The 22,452-nt window shown below is 48.7% G+C and overlaps 10 protein-coding genes across 10 annotated transcripts; 7 read left to right on the top strand and 3 right to left on the bottom strand.

The window, feature by feature from the left end:
• The first annotated feature begins 922 nt into the window (after window positions 1-922).
• BC939DRAFT_455417 (uncharacterized protein) lies at window positions 923-1,501 on the top strand. Its single transcript, XM_051556187.1, has 2 exons — window positions 923-987; window positions 1,128-1,501. Exon 2 carries the CDS (start codon window positions 1,191-1,193, stop codon window positions 1,473-1,475), a length of 285 nt encoding a protein of 94 aa, XP_051410875.1. The 5' UTR covers window positions 923-987; window positions 1,128-1,190; the 3' UTR covers window positions 1,476-1,501.
• Window positions 1,502-1,747: 246 nt separating this feature from the next.
• On the bottom strand, window positions 1,748-5,631 carry BC939DRAFT_455416 (NMDA receptor-regulated protein 1-domain-containing protein). The gene is made up of 10 exons (XM_051556186.1): window positions 5,455-5,631; window positions 5,246-5,320; window positions 5,046-5,124; window positions 4,802-4,906; window positions 4,580-4,668; window positions 3,701-4,475; window positions 3,145-3,596; window positions 2,972-3,051; window positions 2,456-2,877; window positions 1,748-2,336 (listed from the first exon to the last, which is right to left on the bottom strand). Exons 2-10 carry the CDS (start codon window positions 5,291-5,293, stop codon window positions 1,864-1,866), a joined length of 2,523 nt encoding a protein of 840 aa, XP_051410874.1. The 5' UTR covers window positions 5,294-5,320; window positions 5,455-5,631; the 3' UTR covers window positions 1,748-1,863.
• On the bottom strand, window positions 5,632-7,952 carry BC939DRAFT_455412 (pyridoxal phosphate-dependent transferase). Its single transcript, XM_051556185.1, has 3 exons — window positions 7,631-7,952; window positions 7,388-7,542; window positions 5,632-7,304 (listed from the first exon to the last, which is right to left on the bottom strand). The coding sequence occupies exons 1-3, from the start codon at window positions 7,689-7,691 to the stop codon at window positions 5,775-5,777; spliced, it is 1,746 nt and encodes a 581-aa protein (XP_051410873.1). The 5' UTR covers window positions 7,692-7,952; the 3' UTR covers window positions 5,632-5,774.
• A 1,923-nt stretch (window positions 7,953-9,875) lies between these two features.
• Window positions 9,876-10,789, top strand: BC939DRAFT_455405 (thioredoxin-like protein). The gene is made up of 4 exons (XM_051556184.1): window positions 9,876-9,969; window positions 10,127-10,244; window positions 10,363-10,483; window positions 10,572-10,789. Exons 1-4 carry the CDS (start codon window positions 9,909-9,911, stop codon window positions 10,689-10,691), a joined length of 420 nt encoding a protein of 139 aa, XP_051410872.1. The 5' UTR covers window positions 9,876-9,908; the 3' UTR covers window positions 10,692-10,789.
• Window positions 10,775-11,742, top strand: BC939DRAFT_455403 (HAD-like domain-containing protein). Its single transcript, XM_051556183.1, has one exon. The coding sequence runs from the start codon at window positions 10,985-10,987 to the stop codon at window positions 11,609-11,611; it is 627 nt and encodes a 208-aa protein (XP_051410871.1). The 5' UTR covers window positions 10,775-10,984; the 3' UTR covers window positions 11,612-11,742.
• Window positions 11,743-11,904: 162 nt separating this feature from the next.
• On the top strand, window positions 11,905-13,040 carry BC939DRAFT_204031 (uncharacterized protein). The gene has a single exon (XM_051550644.1). It carries the CDS (start codon window positions 11,963-11,965, stop codon window positions 12,713-12,715), a length of 753 nt encoding a protein of 250 aa, XP_051410870.1. The 5' UTR covers window positions 11,905-11,962; the 3' UTR covers window positions 12,716-13,040.
• BC939DRAFT_204105 (uncharacterized protein) lies at window positions 12,923-14,179 on the top strand. The gene is made up of 2 exons (XM_051550645.1): window positions 12,923-13,026; window positions 13,229-14,179. The coding sequence occupies exon 2, from the start codon at window positions 13,331-13,333 to the stop codon at window positions 13,862-13,864; it is 534 nt and encodes a 177-aa protein (XP_051410869.1). The 5' UTR covers window positions 12,923-13,026; window positions 13,229-13,330; the 3' UTR covers window positions 13,865-14,179.
• A 422-nt stretch (window positions 14,180-14,601) lies between these two features.
• Window positions 14,602-16,690, top strand: BC939DRAFT_204223 (uncharacterized protein). Its single transcript, XM_051550646.1, has 3 exons — window positions 14,602-14,758; window positions 14,905-15,500; window positions 16,625-16,690. The coding sequence occupies exons 1-3, from the start codon at window positions 14,692-14,694 to the stop codon at window positions 16,631-16,633; spliced, it is 672 nt and encodes a 223-aa protein (XP_051410868.1). The 5' UTR covers window positions 14,602-14,691; the 3' UTR covers window positions 16,634-16,690.
• Window positions 16,691-17,044: 354 nt separating this feature from the next.
• On the top strand, window positions 17,045-20,337 carry BC939DRAFT_455388 (TEA/ATTS domain family-domain-containing protein). The gene is made up of 8 exons (XM_051556182.1): window positions 17,045-17,067; window positions 17,512-17,574; window positions 18,149-18,208; window positions 18,374-18,490; window positions 18,613-19,256; window positions 19,347-19,496; window positions 19,589-19,870; window positions 19,967-20,337. Exons 1-8 carry the CDS (start codon window positions 17,061-17,063, stop codon window positions 20,294-20,296), a joined length of 1,653 nt encoding a protein of 550 aa, XP_051410867.1. The 5' UTR covers window positions 17,045-17,060; the 3' UTR covers window positions 20,297-20,337.
• A 387-nt stretch (window positions 20,338-20,724) lies between these two features.
• On the bottom strand, window positions 20,725-22,100 carry BC939DRAFT_203968 (uncharacterized protein). The gene is made up of 2 exons (XM_051550643.1): window positions 21,823-22,100; window positions 20,725-21,701 (listed from the first exon to the last, which is right to left on the bottom strand). The coding sequence occupies exons 1-2, from the start codon at window positions 21,845-21,847 to the stop codon at window positions 20,809-20,811; spliced, it is 918 nt and encodes a 305-aa protein (XP_051410866.1). The 5' UTR covers window positions 21,848-22,100; the 3' UTR covers window positions 20,725-20,808.
• Between the last annotated feature and the right edge of the window lie 352 nt (window positions 22,101-22,452).

Raw genomic sequence — 22,452 nt, 5'->3', positions numbered from 1 at the left:
GCAATGGACAAATGCATCGCTAACAGGTTGGCAGAAGAGAAGATCTGCATGACACTCACGACAAAACGCCGGTTGATACAGTCTAAGAGCACCGTTGTTCAATACGACAGGTGTAAAGCCCATTGGATGGTAAGAGTAAAGAGATAGAAGTTTCGAGATCCAAGATGCGTAACTCTCTTTCTCTCCATCACCATTGCATATTAACCAAGGTCACTGTTGTGTTGTTGTCTGTCGCCTCTCTCGCTCTCTCTAGAAATGGTGTGATCGTCTTTACCAGGGGAACTACAATGTTGAACACAAGAAGTTCCTCCGGTACATGAGTATGAACACTACCGAGCACACAGACGACGAAACTAGGATTCAGCCAATTCGTGTCCGCAAAAAGGGGGAGGCCAGCAAGGGCAGACTTCCTTCCAAGTCAACCATGGATACCTACATCAAAGCGGCCATGGATCTCTATAATGAACAGGTGAAAGATCCGACAAACCATCCCACGAGCGAGCTGGTTCCGTCGCTTCGGTCCAAGCAACTTACCGTGATAATGGACGAGCACTACGTCAGACTAGGAAAGCAAAACAGTGAAGACGACATCCCACAGCTCACACTTGAGGAAGGGCACGATCTTCAGACATTGAAAGAGTCGATGAAAGGAGGGTGGATGTATAACTACAAGTATCCGGGGTGCGGGAGACGAGAAAGGAAAGGGCAGCGAAACCGACTCTCCTTTGTTTGAAATCACTTCCTTGCGTGCCGAGGAGAAAACTTGCGAGATGCAAGACTGTGCAACCTTTTCCCGCGCGATTTCACTCGTACCACTGGCACTCAAAGGGATCAAGAAGGTGGACAGTATACGTTTGGTGTCGTTCTACAAATGCTGCGAGGAAAAACAAACAAACATGCCGACAAGAGATTTGGATCCATCATTCGCAACGTCGACGTAGAGTGTGCCCAGTTGGAGCGTTAGCTTTCTATTCCTTTGAAAAATGGGTAAGCATGTTTTTTTTTTTTTTTTTTTTCTTGAATGTCTGGAATGTCTGTTTTATCCAAGGAAAAGGCAAGGCAGGACATCGGCAAGCAAGATAGCACTCACAACAGCAGAGAAAATTTGTGTTCGTTCATCTGCATAGCATCTGAAAGGCTCTTCGAAAGGTTCTTCAAAAGACTCTTCCTCCCCACCTCCGAAATTCGACATGAAAGACTGGGAAAAGGCCTATCTTATCCATGGTAGAGACGAATTCTCTCCATTGAGTAGTTCTGACCACTATCAAATGCACAAACAAGAGATGGAACGAGAAAACATAACCTCGAAGAAGGTCACTCATTCTGGTCGAGGATCTGGGGCTCGACACGCACAGGAAATGGGTGCAGGCGTCGAGGAGATTGCACAGCATGGAAACTGGAACAACAGTCGCGTTGTCTTGTTCTACCTGTCAGGGATACCAAAGGACGTCCCCCAACGCAGGATTCGATATTAGGTTTTGGGGTTGTGCCTGTATAAAAGGAGGATCGAAGCCAGCGGTCTTTTGTTCCTTGTTCCAGTTGAACAAGAAGACCGTTGTGCTGATCACTCGCTACAGTGTGCGTAGCTGTGCGTTAGACCCTTGTATTCAGTGTGGAACACAAATTATTCGGGCATTCAGATTGGGGGTTTCCTTACTCCATACAACTGTAAAAGAACCATCTCCAAGCGCAACAATATCATCCAGAAAATTTATCATAAGGTATCTTGTCGTGCAAAGGCAGAGATGTCGACCAAAACAAACAAGTTTTTATTGAAGCAGGAGTAGGAGCAGAAGCAGGAGCAGGAGCAGACGTTCTATTCTATCGCCTGGTCTCCTTGGATCTTCAAAATTGATCAGCTCCTCAGGACTGAAAGACTGTTGCCCTGGGGTACCATGCCTTGGCCTTTTCTTTCCACTCGGGCAACCGACTCGACCGCAGACTCTTCAGCGTCTTCTGAACCAGAATCACATCCTCTAACGACCGCACCTTGTTGTACTGCTCCTCCTCAATCGAGAACAACAACGCCTCTGCCTTCGATTTCTCGTTTGGGTGGACAAGGGATGCTGAAATGGCGGCCGAGATCTTATGTGGGACTAGGTCCTGGTTCTTGTTCTTCTCCACAAATGCCGCCAAGAAGGCATCGAGATCCTGACCCTCGTAAAGCGTGGACCAGTGCTGATCAATAACAGATTGGACGCTAGGCCTGATGGACGAGGCTTGCTTTTGCTTCTGGACCGCAAGCGCAAAGCGGACCAGCTGCTCGTGCAGGGTCGCGTGGTTGGGATCAATCTTGACAGCCTTCAGCAGCGACTTTAGCGCCAGCAGCAGCTTGTCTAATAAGGGTAGTAAAAGGTGAGAAAACGCCCAGTAAGCTCAAGCATTTTCAAAAGGATCAAAAAAAAAAAAAAAAAAAAAGATGCGAACGATAACAACAGCGACCGTTCTAACTTACTTTTACGGATATAGATCTCAAAGCCCATGAGATGTGTCTCGATCCTTTCAGCAGCCAACTCTTGCAGGGGCTTCAAGAAATTGAGTGCCTCCGCCAGAGGATCCTCGACCTTTGTGTATTTTGTCCCTTCCGGGTCTTCATCCACCTTTGCTGCCACTGTTGATCCGCCAGCCTTCTTGGTTGCTTCCGCTGCTGCTGCTGCCGCTTTCTTCTTCTTGTCCTCGGCCTCTTGTTGGGCCTTGAGCTCGGCCTTGCGTTGCTTGCTGCGGAACTTTTTCTTCTCCGCCTCAGTCATGCCCTCCATCTCCTCTGTGCTGGCGCCATCGGGTTTGTCAAATAGGGTCACGTAGCACTGCACCGCATTCTGGGCTGCACGGACATAGTAAGGATGGGAGCGAAGCTGATCTTCCAGCTTCACGAGCCTAGAATCAGCAGTAGATAGACCAAAGGTTATTCTGCGGCCCAGAGATGAATAGGTGCGTCTGTCCGATACTCGACACTGCTACTGTCACTTACGAGACGTAGGCCCTCAAGGTCATCTTGCGAAGACAGTACGTATGGAAATCAAACTGGTCTTCCGTGTAGTCATTAAAGTGCTACGCAAAAAGAATAAAAGACGGTAAGGGTCAGAAAAATGTCCAATTGACATTGGTCAGTGTATAACATCAATGTTAGTTGACTGAACATACCTTGTCAATCTGATGGAATCGCTTCAGAGCTTTCCCAATCTGTCCTTGTCGAAGATGACTCTCACCAGCCTCGAGCGGGAACCATTGAGATTGCATGTCCACAAGATCGTTCAAGGGGTTGGCAATATCCGCGCGCGTGAAAAGTACGACCGTCTTTTCAGCCTCGGCCATCTTGTCCGCACGAAGCATATACTTTGTGCATTTCGAGTTGATGAAACGATCCTGCAGGTCCAACTCCCTACCCTCGTTCAGTGCTGCCATCGCACCAAGGTGATCTCCAGCGTGCTTCAGGATGCGTCCTTTGGTCATATACAGCTCGACCAATGTGGGCGTGTGCTCGATCGCACGATTAATGTATTCCAGCGCCTGATCCGTGTTGCGCTTATAATCATAGTGCTGTGCCAAAAAATACAACGTCCAGAGAAGGGCTGTTGGTGGTTCCACGATGGTTCCTATATATACGTCATTTCACAGGTGATATGGCATTAGAACTATGTCACAAACTCGATCGGAAAGGCTGGTCAAGTTTGCTAAAATGATTTTTGTATCCATTTACCAGAGTTGTCAAAACCCTTGGACTTGTCCAGCGCCCCCAAATAGCCGAGTGCCAACTTTTCCACTGCTTGCTGCTTCTCGTTATCAGTATACAGGGTCTTGATGTTGACAAACAACGATGGAACGCCCTTTCTCAGCATGCTCCGAATATATTCGTCCGCGATTGTGACAAACGCCTCTCCAGTCGAATAACGCAAAGGCAACCGCTTGGCGGCATTTGAACGAGGGTACTCATTCTGAAGCCCCTTGAACAGCTCCAAGACCTCGACCTGTTCTTTCGCCGTCAAATGATCGCTTCCCAGTCCAACGCTCTTCCGAAGACCCTCAAAATACGCCATGTTGTCCGGGTTGATCGCTAACAGCGCTCTGTATCCAGCCCCCGCCTCCTCCATTCGCCCAAGTGCGAGAAGATACTTGGCGCGGTTCTCCTTGATAGCCCTGCGATCGCAGACATGCTTCTCAATCGCGTCCAGATGATCCAACGCTGCCTGAATATCGCCTGCCTCTTCCAATAGGACGTTATGGTAGAGCAACATCTCGCTGTGCTCATAATCCGGGGTCGAAGGAATGTCCTTGAGCGTTTCCTCGTATGCGGTCAAAACTTTGACGCCCAACTCGGGTTTGCCCATCAGCTGGTAGGCAATGGCGACAGCGACCCAATACTGCCTGTTCTGAGGACGTAATTCGAGTAGTGTGTGGCGAGTTTCGACGTAGGCCTCCAGTGTGCGCATCTGCATCTGCAGAAGCGAAAGATCGCGAAGAATCTGGATGTTTTCCTGTGATTTGAGGATGTGGGTAACAAATGTGAACATTAGTGAGTGCACCCGTAAGATCATAAAATGGCCCATCTAGGTACTGAGACTGAGATCCCTTTGTCTACCTTGTCGAACTTGAGCGCATTAATGTAGCACTTGGACGCCTCCTCGTAGTTCTTGTCTGATCTGTACAGCAATCCAAAAACATGCCAACCTAAGAGTTAAAGCAGAGACAAGGGGGCGAAAAGCACCATTAAGTTCATCATTCACTACTTCAATTTTTAAACACCGGAGGTGCCATATCGTCCTCCCACGCTGTGGTCGTCCTGTAGAATTAATCGACTTACAGATATGGCTCCTCAGATCATGACGGAGACCCTTCTTCACAAACTCGTACGCCTCATCTTTCTTGTCCATGTGGTTATAGAACAATCCTTTCATTGCCAGTGTTTCTAAGATTAGAGGCAGAAAACAAAAAACAAAATTGGGGTCAGTCAATGCATCCGAAATATAATGATATGGTGCATGGTGCATGGTGCATGGTGCATGATAGCGGCCCATTGTGAAGAGAAAATCCATGTATTTGCTCACCTCCATGTTCAGGAAACTTTTTGAGAATCTGATCTGCTCCCTTGAAGCCGCGCTTGTATTGCTTGAGCTCATAGCATTTCTATTTCGGTTTTCACGAATACAAAGAAAGGGAGAGCTGATCAGCCGGGTGATCTCGCTCTTGCTCGCCTTTCGAGATCTCAAGGGTCCGTCAGTAGTCTCTCAGTCTCTCGGTCCCTTACCAAGATCTCCCTGAACAGGTTGGCTTCCTTCTGCGGCAGCTCCCTCATGATCGCAAAAAAAAGAAAAAGAAAAAACTAGCCGATTATAGATCAGGATGAAAAACGCTATTTTGTTCAGGCACAGGGTACAAGCACTTCTAAAAGCGAGATTCGACCACAGGACTTCAGTAGAAGGAAAGCGGCTTTATTGTTCAGGAAAGTGAAGGTACCTTTCTTTGAGCGTGGAGGAGTGAATGGAGCTGGTTTGCGATCGTTTCCCCCCCGCTCACGCGCACGATCTACAGCCAAGGATCACGATCTCGAGAGTTGTGCAAAGCCACAGCCGCGCTGTCAGGGAACGCGTATTCATTGACCGCGTCTTTTTTTTTTTCTTTACCAGCACCTCATGGACAGAACAGATTTTTTTTATTTTTAACTTTGTGCCTCCAGGAACATGGCTGTGTGACTATCAAGAGGGGAAAGAAGAAAGCCCTGGGGAAGGGGCTAATCGTGTGTTGCAAGATAGGGGGCCCGATGAAGCGAAGGAGCTTCATGACTCGCGGGATAAAAGAGAGCCCCACCGGACAATCCGGCCACTGGCACGCTTGAGAGCCTTGCTCGCGGGGTTGTGGGACAGACGATACTGCAACTTGTTCATCTTCTTCGCCTCCGCTCCAAGCGACTTGTCAGCGCCCTTGTCGAACGCCGTCTGCTGCCTCATCGTCTCTACAATGTCCAATGACTGTGTTCTGCGCACCGTGGACTCATCTTGCTCTTTCTGGGCGTTACCGACTTCCTCTAGGCTGCCGCCGGAGCTCAGGGCGCCGTATGCGCTTACCGGTCGATCTGCTCCTTTCAAGAATGCCGAAGGTGACGAGAACGAGTTTGGAAGCGGCCATTGGTCTTTGCGACGGATAGCCCCAAGCGGAAGTGTTGGTGGCGTCACGAGTCCGTCCGAATCCTTCTCCTGCTCCTCCCCTTCAAAGAAGCAGTGCGGTTTTTTGCTTGAGAGATCTTTTTCTTCGAATACAGCCTTGTCTGGTAGCGGCGATGTGGCCACTTCAGGATCGGTGCTGTCTTTTGAACGCGGGTTTTCTGGATCCTCCAGCGGCAGCTTCTTGGGACTGGGCAGGGCGCAAGGTGCTGGAGATGAAGGCGGGCTCTCATCATCGCTTTTGTAAATCCCTGACGGTTGCTCTCGCATTGATTTCCTTGTCAAATCGACTGCGACCTTCATGCGCGGTAAGCTGGCCAACTTGTGGAGAACATCGATAAATTTGCCGATAACCTCGTCCGAGATCTGGTAGTGCAGAACGACTCTTGCATTAAACCCACTGCCACTGATCTTGATATCTTCCTTAGCCAGCTCGGCCATCAACACATCGACTCCGAATCCTGCATCTGTGGTATCGACCCAGACCATGTTTGTATCGACCGGGTTGGTAATACGGCAGCCCACCTGCCTAAAAGCACGCTCGAGCCACCGTGCCTGGCGATGCGTGTTCTCCATCGTCGGCCAATTGGTCTTGATGCAAAACAGAGCTGCCTCGGCCAGAAACCCGGCCTGTCTCCACCCACCGCCGAACAAGAGTCGGAAGTGCCTTGCCTTCTTGATGGTATCCTCTTTACCTACGAGGATAGATCCGATCGGGGCACCGACGCCCTTGGAGAGACACAAGGAGATCGTATCAAAATGGCTGCAGTATTCCCGCATCGAGATGCCCGTCGCGATCGAGGCATGCCATAGCCGTGCCCCGTCCAGATGTAGTTTGATTCCATGCTCCAATGTTAGCTCCCGGATCCGAACAATCTCCTCGATAGGCATGATGGTTCCATTGAGCGTGTTCTCGAGCGAGATCACCCTCGTGGGGGCATAGTGGACGTCTACATCAAATACGAGGCGGGGTGCAATGTCTTCTACAGTGAGGTATTGTCCATTGGCGGGCATGATAGGATAGACGGCTGCTTGGGAGTGGAAGGAGATACCCCCTGCCTCATAGTTGAAGACATGAGACCGGATATCAACTATGGCAGACTGAGGTGGGTTCGAGAGATGAACTCGGTGGGCCAGTTGGTTGGTCTACATGATCCGATGAAGGTTAGAAACATGTTCTCAACATCTTGGTCGCTTCGAAAAGAGAGGTCAACATCTTTGTTTTATACCATTGTTCCTGACGAGCAGTAGAGTGCAGCCTCGTGACCGCATAACGTAGCCACATAGCGCTCCAAGGCTTTGACGGAGTCGTCTTCATTGTAGACATCGTCTCCTAAGGAGGACTTCATCATGGCCGCAAACATGTCTGGCGTAGGGGCCGTCGCTGGTGACAAGTTCATAAAAGATATGCGATGAGAACATGTCTCGATAAAGGCTGGATAAAGAGGGCGATAATCTAAACCGCGCCTTACCTGTATCGCTTCTGAAATCTGCATATGGCAGAGGGTTGAGTGACTTCGAAGACTTCTGCATGGTGGGGTTGTTCTTTGTATGTAGACAGGTGTCTTAGTGTAAAAAGGTATATAAGGATAATCGGGATTGGAGCGTTTAAAAGAGGAGAGGGTGACGATCCATACGAGTTGTGGGTGTGAGTAGTGAAGTACGCGATTTATCGTGAAAAGAGGAAAGGGAAATGGATGTGCAACGGAAATCCTGTTGTTGGCCATAATATTTATATGAGACACCGAAGGGTGCAAGAACAAGAAGCACATTCTAGGAGGTCCTCCTTTCCAGGTACCACTCAATCCTTATTTGAGGGGAGGGGGGGGACAAGAAAGTTGGCTGGAAAGATGAAGGGTGAGGGGTACGATGTGGGAAATAATGGAGCCGTGGAGGGTGCAAAGAACACCTCCTCAAGTAATGCAATGTAGCACCACCTTGCGCCGCTGTCAAGGCAGCAGCGGTACATCATATGTGGAGAGGGGGTGCAGAACAGGGGGCAGTAATATACCATACCCATGTGTGTCGGGATGCTGCTGTGTCAAAGGCATCGGGACACTGCATTGGAAGGGAAGACGGCAGATCTCATATTAGAAGCGAAGAAAGGGGTGAACTATAATCCAAGGAATAATCGCCAACTAAACATTAGGCAACAGGGGGTAGAAGTGTGGGGAGAGGACTCTGGAGTCTGCAATCCAGGCGAAAGATATGCCATCCAGCCGGGGGAGCCGCAAAAGTAAAATGAAAGAAGTATGGCCAAATTTTCCGAATGCTGTGTATGCAACGTTCGCTGAGCTCCAAGGAGGAAAGCACCAGAAGCACCGGTGGCAAGCAGGACTTAAAGAATTAAAGGCCTTGGAACAGGAGACCATACGCAATGGACGTTCTGGGGATGAGATTGGACGAGAACAGAAGTAAGTCTCTGCTGGGACAATCCACTAGCCCAGCTGTTCCTGTCGTTGCCTATAGCGCATAAGAGCAACTCATCCATTCCGATCAACAAGCGCATGAACCCCTGCCATCTTTGTCCGCAAAGGCAGTGAAGCGAGAAGTGACTTTTGCGAGAGAAGGACGGCAGTGCAGTCTATCTCCTTGCTTTGCTGTCAATGCATCGTTTTCAGGTCAGAAAACCTAGGAATACGGAGAGAAAAGTTAGACAGCAGCATTGTTGTCTACCGGGCCCCATGCTATGTTCAACTATGTTCAGCTGTCCTTCTCGGCAAGCCGAGATGCATCCCTTAACTAAACATTTAGAGTGTTTAAAAGCAACATCCAGGAGTGGGAACGAACAACAGAGCGATCCACACGTTGAAGCTCGTTACGAAGATGGCCTTGATTTTTTTTTAATTCAATGTTGACATCGGCAACTGTGCGTTCGGACGAATCGCAGGACCATCCACGGCGTGTCCATGGTTTTCGATTTTGACAGCATGAGTGACAACAAGTCGGCGCTAGTCTATAGGATAGTCAATTGCATGACTGAAGTTAATTGATCTACATATTTTCACATACCCTCGCCCTCCGTTTCTCTCGCTCCTTCTCAAGTTTCGTCTGCATGCGTATCTATCTGTCTGTCTATCCATCTCTGTTTTAGCAGTTGGCCTCAAGTAGCTCGGAAGAAACAAGGGGAGTATGGTAATATTGCAATTTTATATAGTGCACGTGTACATTGTGGGCAAACAAAAACGAGTCAGGAATGCAAGGAAGTAAACGCGCAGGCTCCTCATCCTTCCACGCCCTCTATGCAAGAAAGATAGAGGGAATAAGATATACATGTATAGTGATGGAGGCGCAATCCATCATTCGTTCTCTCCTTTTACTTTTACTATCAAGGGGTTTGAATGAATGGATCAGGCACTCAAGGGCGCAGACTGCGGTGCCGTCTTATTGGGCTGATTATGCGGATGGACCGGCACCTCTTTAATGCGGCTATGGATCCAGGAATGAGGTTTTTGTGTGGTTGTATTCGTATCCAGGAATATTACAGTCGGCACATCAAACGCGACATATAGGAGTAGAGAGAGGTGGGTAGAATATATAGAGCGCCTTATTTGATCCTGCAAATTCCTACTGACATCTAGATGTCGTCCTGGACTCCCGGCCAGTAATAGCATCTGCAATATCGCGCGGCGCGGGTCCGGTCACGACACCGCCAAATAAGGTTCGTTCTGCCCCGCAACTTCAGATCTCTTCATGAAGAGAAGAGGCGAACGAATGATTCCCTCCTAATCCTACAACCTCGACTCGACAATGAACTCTCTTCGTCTTCTCTCCAGGAATGTGCAGCGGGTTGCTCGCTCGGGTACACAAGGCAAGATCAGAATTTCAACCGACATAGACCAACAGAGCACCATGGCCACAAAGTCATCAATCTACTATGCGCAGACCTTGTTAATCAACCACTCCCCGATCGGGCTTCTGGCCGTTTTTTTTTTTTTTTTTTTTTTTTTCCCTTTTTTTCATAATAGCCCGCTATTTCCGGAGCTCATCACTGCTCTTGACAGGCAAGGCCCATGATGCCACGGACGAGACATTCAGCAAACTGCTTAGCGCAAAGGAACCCGTTCTTGTCGATTTCCACGCAGAGTAAGCGAAAGACCTGTCTCGCATCTGGATAACGTCTTTGTGCGGTGGAGAGCACTCTTGCACAATAGCAGTATGACTACTAAGGCCCCATTGTCTCCTTGCAACTATTGCGTCCCAGTTGGTGTAGACCCTGCCACATGCTCGACCCCATCATTCGCGAGGCAGTGCAAAACTCGGGAGCCGTCACCTTGATCCGCGTCAATGTTGATGAATGCCCCACTGTCTCTTCTAAATACCAGGTATGAACGTTTAACGCTTTCAATTGTTTTTCACGGATCAAAGTATCTGGGAGCAGATCGACTGACACGATGGCTACCGCGATGATAGATTGCCAGTATCCCCTGCGTTATGGCTTTCAAGGATGGCGAGGCAGTCGACCGGTTTGTCGGCGCACTTCCCAAGGGAGCTGTCAAGGACTTTGTGGAGAAGCATGCCAGCCGTGCTTAACGTGTTAATGACAGTTGTACAGCAACAACACTCAGAGGGCAACATGGAGGGCTGTCGAAAGGAGCGTGCAATAAAACACCTTTTTATATATTTATGAGTGCATCTACCTGACATGCGGATACGAATGAATGGGACGGCTCTGGGCTGATCTGACCAAGTTTGCACTCGGTTCGCTGAGTAAGGTTCTCTGAGCGATATTTTATGGGTGTCTGAGGAACGGCTGAATCGATCGATCTTTCGCTCATTCCTCATCCCCTGCTGTGTGATCTGTGATCTCTCATCGTCCCTTTACAATGATGATCAAGAACATCATCTTTGACCTTGGCAATGTCATCCTCCGACTCGACCAGTCCGCAACAGCAAGCGGTTTCAAAGCCCTGGGCGCCACCAATTTCCCCACGTTGTCACACCACTCCTCCTCACAGACCATTGTCGACTATGAGACCGGCAAGATCTCCTCAGGAGACTTTCGTGCCCTTGTTCGGTCATCCGTTGGTCTTCCAGAGACTGTGGCGGACGAACAATTCGATCAAGTCTGGAATGCTATGCTGCTCGACTTTCCCAAGGGCCGTCTCGAGCTGATGCGGACGCTCAAGAAAGATTTCGGTTACAACGTCTACCTGCTGAGTAACACCAACGCGATCCACATCGAATATGTCGACAAAGTGTGCCTGGCGGACTATGAGGAGGATTCGTTGCACCCATTCTTTGACAAGATCTTTTACTCACATGAAATCGGTCATCGAAAGCCATCCAAGGCGGCCTTTGAACACATCCTCCAGGCTCAGGGTCTTATCGCGTCCGAGACCCTCTTCCTCGACGACATGCTAGAAAATGTTGAGGCGGCCAAGTCATGTGGATTGCAGGCAGCACAGGTCGATGCGGAGACAGATCTGGGCTTCCTGCAGCTTCGCTTCTGAACAGCGCGTCGATGCATGTATTCAGATACCCCTTAGTAGATTATGCGCGCCAACTCAGGGCCCGTGGTTGCAGATTATTTACACAAGAATCGTTTCACATAAAATAGAATAAAAGATACGCATCCCGCCGCTATCTTTCCCTCCGAGCAATGCGGGTGGTGGCAGAACCTTGCCAAAGGCAACCAATGGGTTGCGCATGAAAACGCAGCGATGACATAGTTTTGGCTGGAAAGAACAACTGTCCTTAGGACGATCGGACCTAAAGCGTGTGCGAGACGAAGGAAAGAAGATCTCTTGTCAGCATGGCACGCGGGACATATCAACAAACATACGCCCTTTTGAGATGGATGGATGCTATGCAGACTTTTGACTCGTTTCAGCTGCAAAAGTGAATGTATCCTGTTTTTTTTTGTTGACTGGTTTGTTTATGTAAGGCAAGAAAACGACCCTCGCCCTCCGCTTTTTCACCGTCGTCATTGGGAAAGGCATGTCAAGGCCCCTCTTTGTGCCTGCCGGTCTGCTGTCTGGCTCGCCATCGATTCTTCTCCAGACGCACACTTGGCGCAGGGCGTTTTTCTTTTCTTCTCTTTCTCCCCCGTTTCCACTTTCCTTCGCAACTCTTGTGCACCATTCAACACAGCACACACCTACAACATACACATACACACATGCACACATACACACACGCACGCACACACACACGCTTTATATCGACTGCAATTCTCTATCTCGCGCACATTACCGAGCACTGACATCTCTTGCTTGCCAGACCTGCTCTTCTCGCGACCGAGCACCATTCCATTCCCTCGAGGCATTGTGTTCTGCCCAAAACAAAGGTACATCATATACACACACATACCGCTCTTGAAAGAAAAAAAAATCGCCCGAGGAACACTCCCTCGGCTAAAGCATTCCACACAAACATTCACACATACACGTATACACATATACACATATACATACATATACACCTTTCTCTCGGTCATCGCCATTGCCACTCTTCATGCAATGAGTCGCCGATGCATTCAAACGCATAGGATTCATTTCGCATCTGTTGTGCAACTCATTGAGGGCGGGAATTTTAAGGCGGGGAGAACACAATAACAGAACACAACACAATGCACACACACACACGTATACACAGCGAGTACAAGGACAGAGAGGGGGGGAAAAGAGCACGGATGCAGATTACTATCAGAGAAGGGGAGGGGGAATGGGAAGAGGCAGGTCTGCATATTACCGAGGTGCTATATATCGTATTGTGCATTGGGAGGACAATGGGAATATGGAACAGACATGCTCTTTGGATAAGCATAGCAAAGGCAGGGATCGAGTGAGCATTACACAACAGAAGCAATGGGCACATACCCCGCGCGAATCCTCTACACACGAACACAAAAAGGAAAAAAAAAAAGGTGAGGGCTCTCAACAACTATGCACCATTCATCGTTCGCTTTTTTTTTTTCTCTAAGCGTTGACACTTTTTGGCATGGTCGCAGTTGTTGTTGATGTTGATTGGAATGTCCATGACCTAAGCGATAGTTGCGGGAGCAACTAGCTCCCTCCGCCATCTTCTCCCTCATACCGGTCTTTTTGTTACGGCGAACACAAAAATAGGGCGCAGACAATGGAAAGGCTGTGGGCATCTGATCATCCATTCTCCAAGGGGAGTGATAACAACAACAACAACAAATAAAAAGAAAGGGAAAAGTCGACAATATGTCGACTTTTCTGGAGCAGCAGCTGTGCCCTGTTCACGATTTCACAGCTCGGCGGGGCTGTCCAGCTGTGACTAGTTCCTGGAAAGCTTTTTCTGGCTCCTCCTCCTTCCCCCTTCTTGAATTCCAGTCCTCGTGCCTGGCGGCCATTTCTTGGCCAATTGGCGGCCAGGTAATCTCCGGTGCCCTGTCCCGTCCTTGCATCAGACACTACAGGGGGTATTGTATACCCCTGTTCCAATCAGCAGCGTATGGATCATCTGGACTAGACTGTGTGCGTGTATGCATGGCAGTGCATTGCACCGTAGTAGGACGTTTACCAATCGCCTCGAGAGTCTTTCCTCCTCCTCTTCCTCCTCCACCACCACCGCCATCTCCACATCATCTCCTTCGATCCTTTGATGTCTGTGGAAGGATGAAAAGGGGCGGACGTGCATGTGTTATGCTTCTATTCACGGATGGAAGGGCAATGGGGAAGAACACAAAAGGGGAAAACGGAAAAAGGAGAATCGGACGAGCATCATGCTGGATATGATCAGCAGTGTCTTTGTGGGCTCTTTTTTTTTTGTCTCAGTATTGGCATTTGCATTGGTATTTTGACATTGAACCATTGGTATGGGGGCGCATAAGCACTGGGCATGAGCGTCACAATTGGCATTGGCATTGGCAGTGACATTGACATTGGTATTGGTATTGGTATTGGTATTGGCATTGGCATTGGCATTGGCACGGGACAATCAAAAGACACTATGCCAATACGATCTCAGGTCTCGCATAGCTGCATGGGTTCTGATCTGGTCCCAGTCTGGCTTCCTCTCCTCCTTTTGTTTGCATTAAAGCGGTTGCATTTGCATTTGCACATGTTTCATCCGAAATATACTATATGGCCATATGGTCAATGCTTTTTTTATGTCCAGCAAGAGAGACAAAAAAAAGGGGGGAGGAGGATCTCTTCCTCGTCCTTCCCTGTTACCTGGGGCCAATGGACAGCAACGCGGGTCTTGGTGCGGGATCATGCGTGTCGGAGGTCCCTTCCGATGGACGACTTCATATTGTCGCATTGCTAAACGCGTACGAAATGTCCGTTCGTTCTGATCGAACATTGTCTATTGGACCCTTCCTTCGACTGAATTGCTTACTGTTCTCTTGTCGATTAAAATATTCGCAATTTGGGTGTTTTATATTGATGTTGATATTGGTGTTGGTATTGACTATGGGTAGCGGGTATATTAACATATTAACATATTAACGTATTAACATATTAACATGTATGCCATCTCTATACCTCTTTTTTTTTCTCCGTTCGAATTCGATTTCGCATCGCATCGCATCGCATATCTCACTCCTCTCTCTCCATCGGAAATGCTCTCGTCGCTGCTGCGTTGCAGGGACCCACATTCAACTCAATTAAATCACTGCTGGTTCGAAGGTATTTGGTGCCTGCTACAGTAAATGCCTGGTGCCCGGTACCTGTGCCTGCCAAACAGTACCCATTCCAAGTCCCTCCTGCAATTTGAGCATATCTCTCCTCCAGTCCGACTCATCTCCAATTCATTTCTGCCGTATTGTTCATAGACTTGCTTCCCCCCTCATACCGTCCGTCCGTCCGTCCATGCTATCTGGCCGAGTATAAAAAAGCCAAGCAAGACCCCTCTCCTGCGATCCAATTGCCACCATTTTTACTTCCCTCTCTTCTTTTCTTCTTTCCTCTGCATATCTGCGCCTGTTTGCTCTATCAGGCACATCCCATCCCCCCTCTCTCCCGTTTGAGATCGAAATCCATCACCAAACAGCCTCCCCTCCTTTGCACCCTCAGCACCCTCTCGCACTCTCACCCTCTCACCCTCTCACCCTCTCACACACTCCCACTCACTCGCACTCGCACCCACACCCACACATTCACATCATCACACATCCATCCCACTTTTGCAAACATGACTCTCTTTCACAGCCTGCCGAGAATCACAACTACACAGCTTGCCAACTCCGGACATCTGTATCGCTCCCAACCATACTCGGCCTCCTCTCCATCCTCAGCACGCCCAACACTGAACCCGCCCTACTACTCTGCACCGCCAACCTCCAATCCATCCTCGTCCTTTTCCTCGGTCGCTCCCCGGACAGCCTCAGCCACCAGCATGCCCATGGGATCCAAGAAGGTCAAAGAGGAGGTATGTTAGGATACATTTGTATTCCCCTATCCCAAAAGAATCAATGGCTGCATGTCTCATGTGCTCATGCGCCGCATGCTCGATCTGTTTATTACGACAAGAGAAAGAGAGACAGCGGAAGGAAGAAAAGAAAAGTTGGGCTAGGATGTGGTTCTTCCGTGCTCTAAAACATCATTCTCGCATACACACACAGTCATACTGTGGTTTGGTCATCGACATGAGACTACGCCGATGTTCTGCTGCGTGAGAAGAGAGAGGAGGAGTGAATCGCAGATACCTGTATCTGAATCTACCATGGTTGAGGGAGACATGGATGATCTGGGGGATGAAGGAGGAGTAGTGTTTTTTTTTGTTGTCTCGCTTGGTTGGTTGGTTGTTTGCTTGGTTGGTTTGCTGCTAAAGCCAAGAATGACTCTTTGCCACACAATATCTTCATTCATCTCCGTCCCTTTTTTTGAGTCGGGTCTTACTTGCGGTTGATATGTCCGTTCATGCGCGTGCTCCATCCAACCGTTGTTGAACATCCGTGCGGGGGTGGGGATATACGCGATTGAAGGCCATGATGGCCCATTTCTTGATGCGAAAGACCTTCAGACCTCTTTGCATTGGGTTATCCCCCTGCCCCTCGCATCCATAGGCCCAGAGATGGGAATGGTGGCATATTTCTTTTTTACGATATTGCTTACCAAGGAGAAAGAATAGTAATAACTATCAAACAGTATTGCAATGCTAGTGCTTCCTTTCTCTTGCTTGGCTTCATACCGTGTTCTGCAGCATTCCTTTCAAAACAACAGGGAGTAATATGGCAGATAATAAGGACGGAGAAGTGCACCCTTTGCTCATGTGCGTGGTCCCTTGTTTGTTTATTGTCATCGCCATTGTCATTACTACCACGCATCGCAACACCGCTATTGGAAAATTGCTAGTACTAGCGTTAGTACTCTGTGCCGCACCCTCCTTTTTTTATCTCCTATTCATCCATCAAGCCAATCCATCTATCTATCCGATACATCTCATGCCATGCAGTGTGCGACACTACCTGTACACGCGTGTTCATATTCATTTATTACCGTGGTACATGCTCCCTAATATGGTGACCTGATGCTCGCGTTTTCATCCTTCAGCCTACTTAAACCCAAACATGTCAACAAACATCTTCAATATCATCATCATTCGGTGCGACCTTCCATGTCGGCCCTGCTTTTGTTGGGCAGGAGCCGAGACACCCTGCGTCCCTGTAAAGCGTGCTTTGTAAATGCCAATACACGGTCTTGCATACCGCGTAGCAATATACTGTGCAGACGGGCACCGTCGCACACAGACACAAGCACACACACACACATACACACATACACACATACACTCACATACACACTCATACACACATTTAAACATTGGTGTGCACAAACGCGCGGCTCCTCTATCCGCTAAACCACTTTGTCTATTTGCACATTACTAACGTCAATTATTCGACTCCTTCTTCTCCTCTGCCTTTTGTTTTTTTTGCTTTCGTAATGTTCATTTAAAAAGGTTTGGCCTCATGCCGTCGAGAAAGCATTCATGGAAGGTAAGCTTCAGAGGAAATAATTTGCTGGAAATCAAAAGTGAGCCAAGCGTCGGTGCTCAACATTCCTCGTCCACGACTTTGCACAACTTTGCATTCCTTTGCCCATTACCCATTGCCCCGTTGCCTAAAAGTCGCATGTATCATTCTTGAAATACTGTGGCAAAGTATAATATGGGATAATCACAATTGGGTGATACAGAAGAATTAACGTGAGCATATTCTTGCACGCGTTACAATCAGGGGACCCCCACCTCTTTTACCGTTGTCCCTGATCAAATGGCTCATGCATTTCATGGATTCATTCGCATGCCCGCTTCTTTGCATTTCCTTACAGTCGACATTACCATGATATGATCAAACTGATGGCTCTTGTGCCGGGATGTTTGTTTCTGGACATGGTCCGACGTACTTTTTTTTTTTGCTTCCCCTATACAAGTAATATAGAGCGCGCGCTGTATACTGTGTTTACTGCTCATATTGAAAAAAAAGTCGGCGAAGCTTGTATAGGTGAGGACAAGAGGGACGAGGCAAGGAAAAAAAAAAAAAAAAAAAAGCATGAGCGCGTCTACATTTGTTGTTTATTTGCTTATCCTTCCTCTCGCGTGCGCGTCTCTGCGGCCGATTGATTATGATATACGATAAGATTTGAGTTTTGGATTATTGCAATTTCCACTAGGAAATTAATAAGAGTCCGTGGAAGGAACGAAAGAAGGTTGGGGGGGGGGAGTCCTCTACAAAGAACACTTTACGGTATCTTCCACTGCACTGCCGACAATATCGGTGAGAAGCACGACAGGAGAGGGGTATCTTCTTCAGGATACCATCTATCGATCTCTCAATTACCTTTAATATCTTTCTTCATACGTGGCCGCGTACTATGCATAAAACACGTACGCTACGCGCATTGCACGACGCCCTTTATCCCGTTTACATCGTTAACATTCCGCCTGCTCACTCTTTCCTTCCCATCTTTTCCCGGATTGAGGGCCATCGTTACAGCAACCTACGAATGCATGTTACGTGTCTGGCAGCTCATTAATCAACGCCATCTATTATCGTATCAATTCACCTGTGTCTTTAGCCATCGCGGAGATTCCGAAGTTGGGCCGCCGCAAGGTCCCGCTGCATGAGAAGCACTACGGTATGTGCTCATGCCCCTGAGTGGGATCGCCCGACAACCTTGATTGAGAAATGCTTTGTGTCACACTCGTAATTAATACACAAAAAAAAAGAGCGATGGCCCACTAACTGTTGTACCTGACGATGCTCCACATCGAAATGTAATATATCATTCCCGCTGTATTAGGACGCAACGAGTTAATTGCAGCATACATCTACAAGGAGACCAAGCAATCAAGGACCAGAAAGCAAGTTTCATCGCATATTCAAGTATTGAAGAACACACGGAAGGAGGACTTGATCCGTAAGTGTGTACTGTGTTGCTTGCGCAGTAAAAATGTGTCATTCACAATTTGCTGGTATGTATGCACTCGTGCGTAGTAGATATACTGACATCTAATCGCCTCTTGTGATGTCAACTACTAGTCATGGAGCTGCTGTCCGACGGTTCCCCCGATGAGAGCAATGACCCAACCTGGCTAGAGGCCGCCATGGTCAAAATCCGCAAGATATTCGGTGAAGAGAGGCTGCAGGATTCGCCCACGTCACCAACATCGCCGCTCTCACCGGACGACAACCTTATCGAGCCATTCGAGCTAGAGAAGCGGCGTTCGTTCGAGATCGATGATGAGGAGAGGAAACCACAACACAAGCGGCAGCTATCGATTGCGTCTATTTTGAACCCCGAGCCTGAGCGAGACCAAGCAGCGGAGCGCCCCAGCGGTGGTTTCTCAGGGTTTGTCCCCGAAAAACAAGGATATTCGAGTTCAAGTGCTGGCTACTTGAAGGAGGAGACGTATCCGCAAGGGTTCGACAGGAATCATTCGGGACTGGATACTTCATGGCGCGAGCGTTGTGAAGCGCGATATTCGGAGGCCAGTTCACACGATTCCTCGGCCTCTGGCGCTTATAGTGCAGGAGCGATCGAACACTCCCAAGGCCATCCATCCAGTCAAAAGGGTAGCGATCTTGCGCTGTCCTACCGTAGCGAGAGGCATGCGTTCTGGCCGAGTCATTTCAAATTGATCCTGGAAGAGAGCTGTCTGTACAACACCCCTGGCTTACCTCAAGTAAGTATAGTTGACGCATTTGGCCAAAATTGGATATGCGATAACGGCACGAGATTTACTAATCGAGTTGCTGTGCCATTGAATGAATAGCTCCTAAATCGCGAATCGGTCCTGGTCGAGCATTCGACGCCGTTCCACGACTCGCTTCAGTCAGAGGACATCCGCATCCTGGATGAGACACGGTTTCCGTACCTGAAAGAGTCTTTTATTCATAAGCGATGTCTCTTCATACGCTGCAAGGTAACAACAACATCTTTGTCACCGGCTTTGGGCATCCATCTCACTGTCAAGCATTACAGTGTTCTGATGGACTTTTTTATCATGTGCTGCAGATGGGATTGAACCTAGAAACTTTCTCAAGGCAAGCCCGGCTGTTGTCCAAGAACCTTTTCCAATCCAGTCATGCAATGACAATAAGATGCACTACGACCGTTTACTCTTTCGGCAAGGAGGTAGTTGGGAGCGTGGAAACTAAGCAGGCGACGTGCCATCGTGATCGCTTTGTGTACGATTTCCGGATTGTGGATGCATGGCTGGAAGAGTTCCTGCGCACGCTTCGAGGTGGGGCCAACGAGGAAATGGAGTCGTCATTACAGAACATGACAATTGTCCAGGTAACATAATAGCGCGATGTTTTTTTTCGTAACGGCAATTCTATTATTTTATCATAGTGGATTCTAACCTCTTTTCTTTTTTTTTGATCAACTTAGGAGTTTTCGAATGTTGCGATGGGACCAAATGGCCCGGATGCAGAGCCAAGGCTGGAGCCCCTGCTGGTGGTCGCGTACGAGTTCTTTGCGGGACATGGAAACCTCAACACGTACCGTCTGACCAGTGGACCTCCCCCAGCGTCCGTTAGGGCGAGATCACACACATGGGACCATCCGATGGCTCCGTGGAGGCCTGACCAGGCAGGACCCTGGGCTGCGACCGATGACAGACACACACACAAACGACCATCGCTCGAGTTTGAGCAGGAATGGCCACCACAACCAAAGAAATATCGCAGGGAGTTCCAGCCTGCGTTCAACTATGCATAAAAAAAATTAAGAAAAAAAAAAAAAAAAACAGGAAAAAAAAAGACGCTCGAGTCGAGTTGTGCTTTAGACGCGAGGCTGGACCAAGTAAAGACGTTGGCAGCACATACCATATATTTATATATCATATCATATCATACCATTCTCCGTTCATCGAGCTCAAAATAAAAAAATAAAATCCCTATTTTGAACTTTTATTTATTTTTTTTTGCTTTGGAGAAAACGCCCCGAGTCAAAGCAGGTTTTTTTTTTTTTTTTTTAGAGTCCTAGTCTAGGTCCGAGTGGCAGCTTGCTCAGCGCGTTTAGCCCTCACTCGGGGGCCTCTTCAGCCAAACGCGCCGCCTTCGCGAACTCAGTCTCGGGGTTTCTCAAACCTCCTGGTGCTTCTTCTCAGTCTCGGCAGCGTCTTCCTTGGCGGCAGCCTCCGCAGCCTTCTTTTTATTTCTTTCTCGTAATCCTTCCTCAGTTTCTCGGTCGTGGCCTTCTCCGCAGTGGCCTTCTTGGCCTCTGCAAGTCTATTCCTCCTGATCCTTCAGGATGTGAGCTGGGTGGGTGAGGCTGTTGTCGGTATCATCTTCGGCCTCTGCTTCTTCTTCCCCGCCCAAGTCTATCGGTATGACTCGCTTGACCTTGTCAAAAAAGATCCGCAGGATTCTAACGATGTGACCGTCGCCATGGCTTGGATTTTCGTTGGGTTTAATATCAGAGACCTGGACATGATCAGGCCCGTCGTTTCCAGGTTTGGTTGAAACTTTACTATCCTGAGTGGTGGCCTCTACATCTACTTCTTCCAAGGAGGTTCCGGATGCAGAGAGCATAGAGGCGAACCAGTTCATGAAGCGGTGATGGCTATGCGCGTCCTTCTCTGCATTGTCGTTGTCATGATTGGGGACTGCATCTCCGCGTCTGGTCAGGATATGGCCCTTCTTCTTGTCCTCATCCTCGATAACTGTCTCCTTATTGCCCAGTGGCACGGTCGCCCCTTCATCGAGGCCCTCGTTCAGAAAGATCTCATCCTCTGTGTTGGGGGCGATCGCAGCTTTGGCAGCATCGGTGAAACGACCAACTTTCTCACGGACCGCATCCATGACCGCATACCGGAAATATGGTTCGTCCGGGGCTTTAGGGGTATTGATCATGGTCGCCAACGTAGGTTCGTATCCGGGAGGTGGTGTCGCTGGAGTGTTCGAGACGTCGAGTGTTGTGGTTGGTAGATCCGAGGAGCCGGCGATTGAGGCGTGCAGGATATCGTGGGCCTGAGGTATGATGTCGTTTTGGGCGTCTTTGACCTCGTACTGGTTCTCTTGGGCATGGACGGGTTTGTTGCTCCGGATGAACCACAGACCCTCGGCATTGATGAATTGGGTGCGGGGGGTGATAACGATAGTGACCAAGACCAATGCTCCGGCTGTAGACCCGGAACGAAAAAAGAAAAAAAAGAAAGGGTTATCAACATGTGAGGGAACCACAAAACGACACAGATGCAAGTAGGATCGAGTGGACAAACAAATTCGATGCGGTGCGCTTACCAAGTGACGGTGCAAAGAACTTCATTTCGGGGTTGTTTTTTTTTATCTTTTTTGCAGTTGTGAAAAAGTATGAACGTTTGCTTTCTGTTGTGTTCTTCTCGGTTGTGAAGACTCACTTGGGTAGTAGGGATGTGTGAGGCACAAAAAGTAGGGGAGGTAGTGTTGATCAGATATGCGGACGCTAGAAAAAAGAACGAGATATGTACATGTCGATAGAGGGAAATGAACGGGGGGGAGAGTGGTTGTAAAGAAAAGGAACGGTGGAGGTCAATGAAGAAATGATGACCCCCCGAAGAGAGAGAAAGAGAGAAAGCGAGAAAAGAACTGGCAGGTATGTTCGTGATGAGGGGCCAGGTTTTTGAATAAGGGCGCCAGGCCTGTTTTGTGCAGCGATTTCGAGGCAGTTCATTCGGTCGGCTACGAATACTATGACGGTGCTGTCTCACTTTCCCCAGCGTACATCGGTTCCGTGGACGTTGCGGCACTCTCACAGTGTAACGCACGCAAAGTGCACATGTATCCCCATGCTGCAGAGAAACTCCCTCTGTTCTACCTTGGACGCCGCATCCATGGTAGAGCGTCTGGGACCTTTGCTACTCCTCCGTGCGAATATCTTGTCGCGTAAATGAC

Source organism: Gamsiella multidivaricata, assembly GCF_025024155.1.
Source record: "Gamsiella multidivaricata strain RSA 2152 chromosome Unknown BC939scaffold_44, whole genome shotgun sequence".
Lineage (NCBI taxonomy): Eukaryota > Fungi > Mortierellomycota > Mortierellomycetes > Mortierellales > Mortierellaceae > Gamsiella > Gamsiella multidivaricata.
The sequence above is the reverse complement of the archived record's forward strand: the minus strand, read 5'-3'. Positions and strand labels throughout refer to the sequence as shown.

What these genes read in the sequence shown, in the direction of transcription:
- BC939DRAFT_455417 (XM_051556187.1), top strand. Translation starts at nt 1,191, where the DNA reads ATGAAAGACTGGGAAAAGGCCTATCTTATCCATGGTAGAGACGAATTC.
- BC939DRAFT_455416 (XM_051556186.1), bottom strand. Translation starts at nt 5,293, where the DNA reads ATGAGGGAGCTGCCGCAGAAGGAAGCCAACCTGTTCAGGGAGATCTTG. An exon ending in TGATCTGAGGAGCCATATCT is followed by an intron (nt 4,669 to 4,801) that starts GTAAGTCGATTA and finishes TTTAACTCTTAG; the next exon opens with GTTGGCATGTTTTTGGATTG. An exon ending in CAAGGGTTTTGACAACTCTG is followed by an intron (nt 3,597 to 3,700) that starts GTAAATGGATAC and finishes ACGTATATATAG; the next exon opens with GAACCATCGTGGAACCACCA.
- BC939DRAFT_455412 (XM_051556185.1), bottom strand. Translation starts at nt 7,691, where the DNA reads ATGCAGAAGTCTTCGAAGTCACTCAACCCTCTGCCATATGCAGATTTC. An exon ending in AGATTTCAGAAGCGATACAG is followed by an intron (nt 7,543 to 7,630) that starts GTAAGGCGCGGT and finishes ACTTGTCACCAG; the next exon opens with CGACGGCCCCTACGCCAGAC. An exon ending in ACTGCTCGTCAGGAACAATG is followed by an intron (nt 7,305 to 7,387) that starts GTATAAAACAAA and finishes CGGATCATGTAG; the next exon opens with ACCAACCAACTGGCCCACCG.
- BC939DRAFT_455405 (XM_051556184.1), top strand. Translation starts at nt 9,909, where the DNA reads ATGAACTCTCTTCGTCTTCTCTCCAGGAATGTGCAGCGGGTTGCTCGC. An exon ending in TGCTCGCTCGGGTACACAAG is followed by an intron (nt 9,970 to 10,126) that starts GCAAGATCAGAA and finishes TTTTCATAATAG; the next exon opens with CCCGCTATTTCCGGAGCTCA. An exon ending in CTTGTCGATTTCCACGCAGA is followed by an intron (nt 10,245 to 10,362) that starts GTAAGCGAAAGA and finishes ATTGCGTCCCAG; the next exon opens with TTGGTGTAGACCCTGCCACA.
- BC939DRAFT_455403 (XM_051556183.1), top strand. Translation starts at nt 10,985, where the DNA reads ATGATGATCAAGAACATCATCTTTGACCTTGGCAATGTCATCCTCCGA.
- BC939DRAFT_204031 (XM_051550644.1), top strand. Translation starts at nt 11,963, where the DNA reads ATGCTATGCAGACTTTTGACTCGTTTCAGCTGCAAAAGTGAATGTATC.
- BC939DRAFT_204105 (XM_051550645.1), top strand. Translation starts at nt 13,331, where the DNA reads ATGTCGACTTTTCTGGAGCAGCAGCTGTGCCCTGTTCACGATTTCACA.
- BC939DRAFT_204223 (XM_051550646.1), top strand. Translation starts at nt 14,692, where the DNA reads ATGCTCTCGTCGCTGCTGCGTTGCAGGGACCCACATTCAACTCAATTA. An exon ending in AAATCACTGCTGGTTCGAAG is followed by an intron (nt 14,759 to 14,904) that starts GTATTTGGTGCC and finishes TATTGTTCATAG; the next exon opens with ACTTGCTTCCCCCCTCATAC.
- BC939DRAFT_455388 (XM_051556182.1), top strand. An exon ending in GCTGCATGAGAAGCACTACG is followed by an intron (nt 18,209 to 18,373) that starts GTATGTGCTCAT and finishes CCGCTGTATTAG; the next exon opens with GACGCAACGAGTTAATTGCA. An exon ending in ACGGAAGGAGGACTTGATCC is followed by an intron (nt 18,491 to 18,612) that starts GTAAGTGTGTAC and finishes GTCAACTACTAG; the next exon opens with TCATGGAGCTGCTGTCCGAC.
- BC939DRAFT_203968 (XM_051550643.1), bottom strand. Translation starts at nt 21,847, where the DNA reads ATGAAGTTCTTTGCACCGTCACTTG. An exon ending in GTTCTTTGCACCGTCACTTG is followed by an intron (nt 21,702 to 21,822) that starts GTAAGCGCACCG and finishes CCGGGTCTACAG; the next exon opens with CCGGAGCATTGGTCTTGGTC.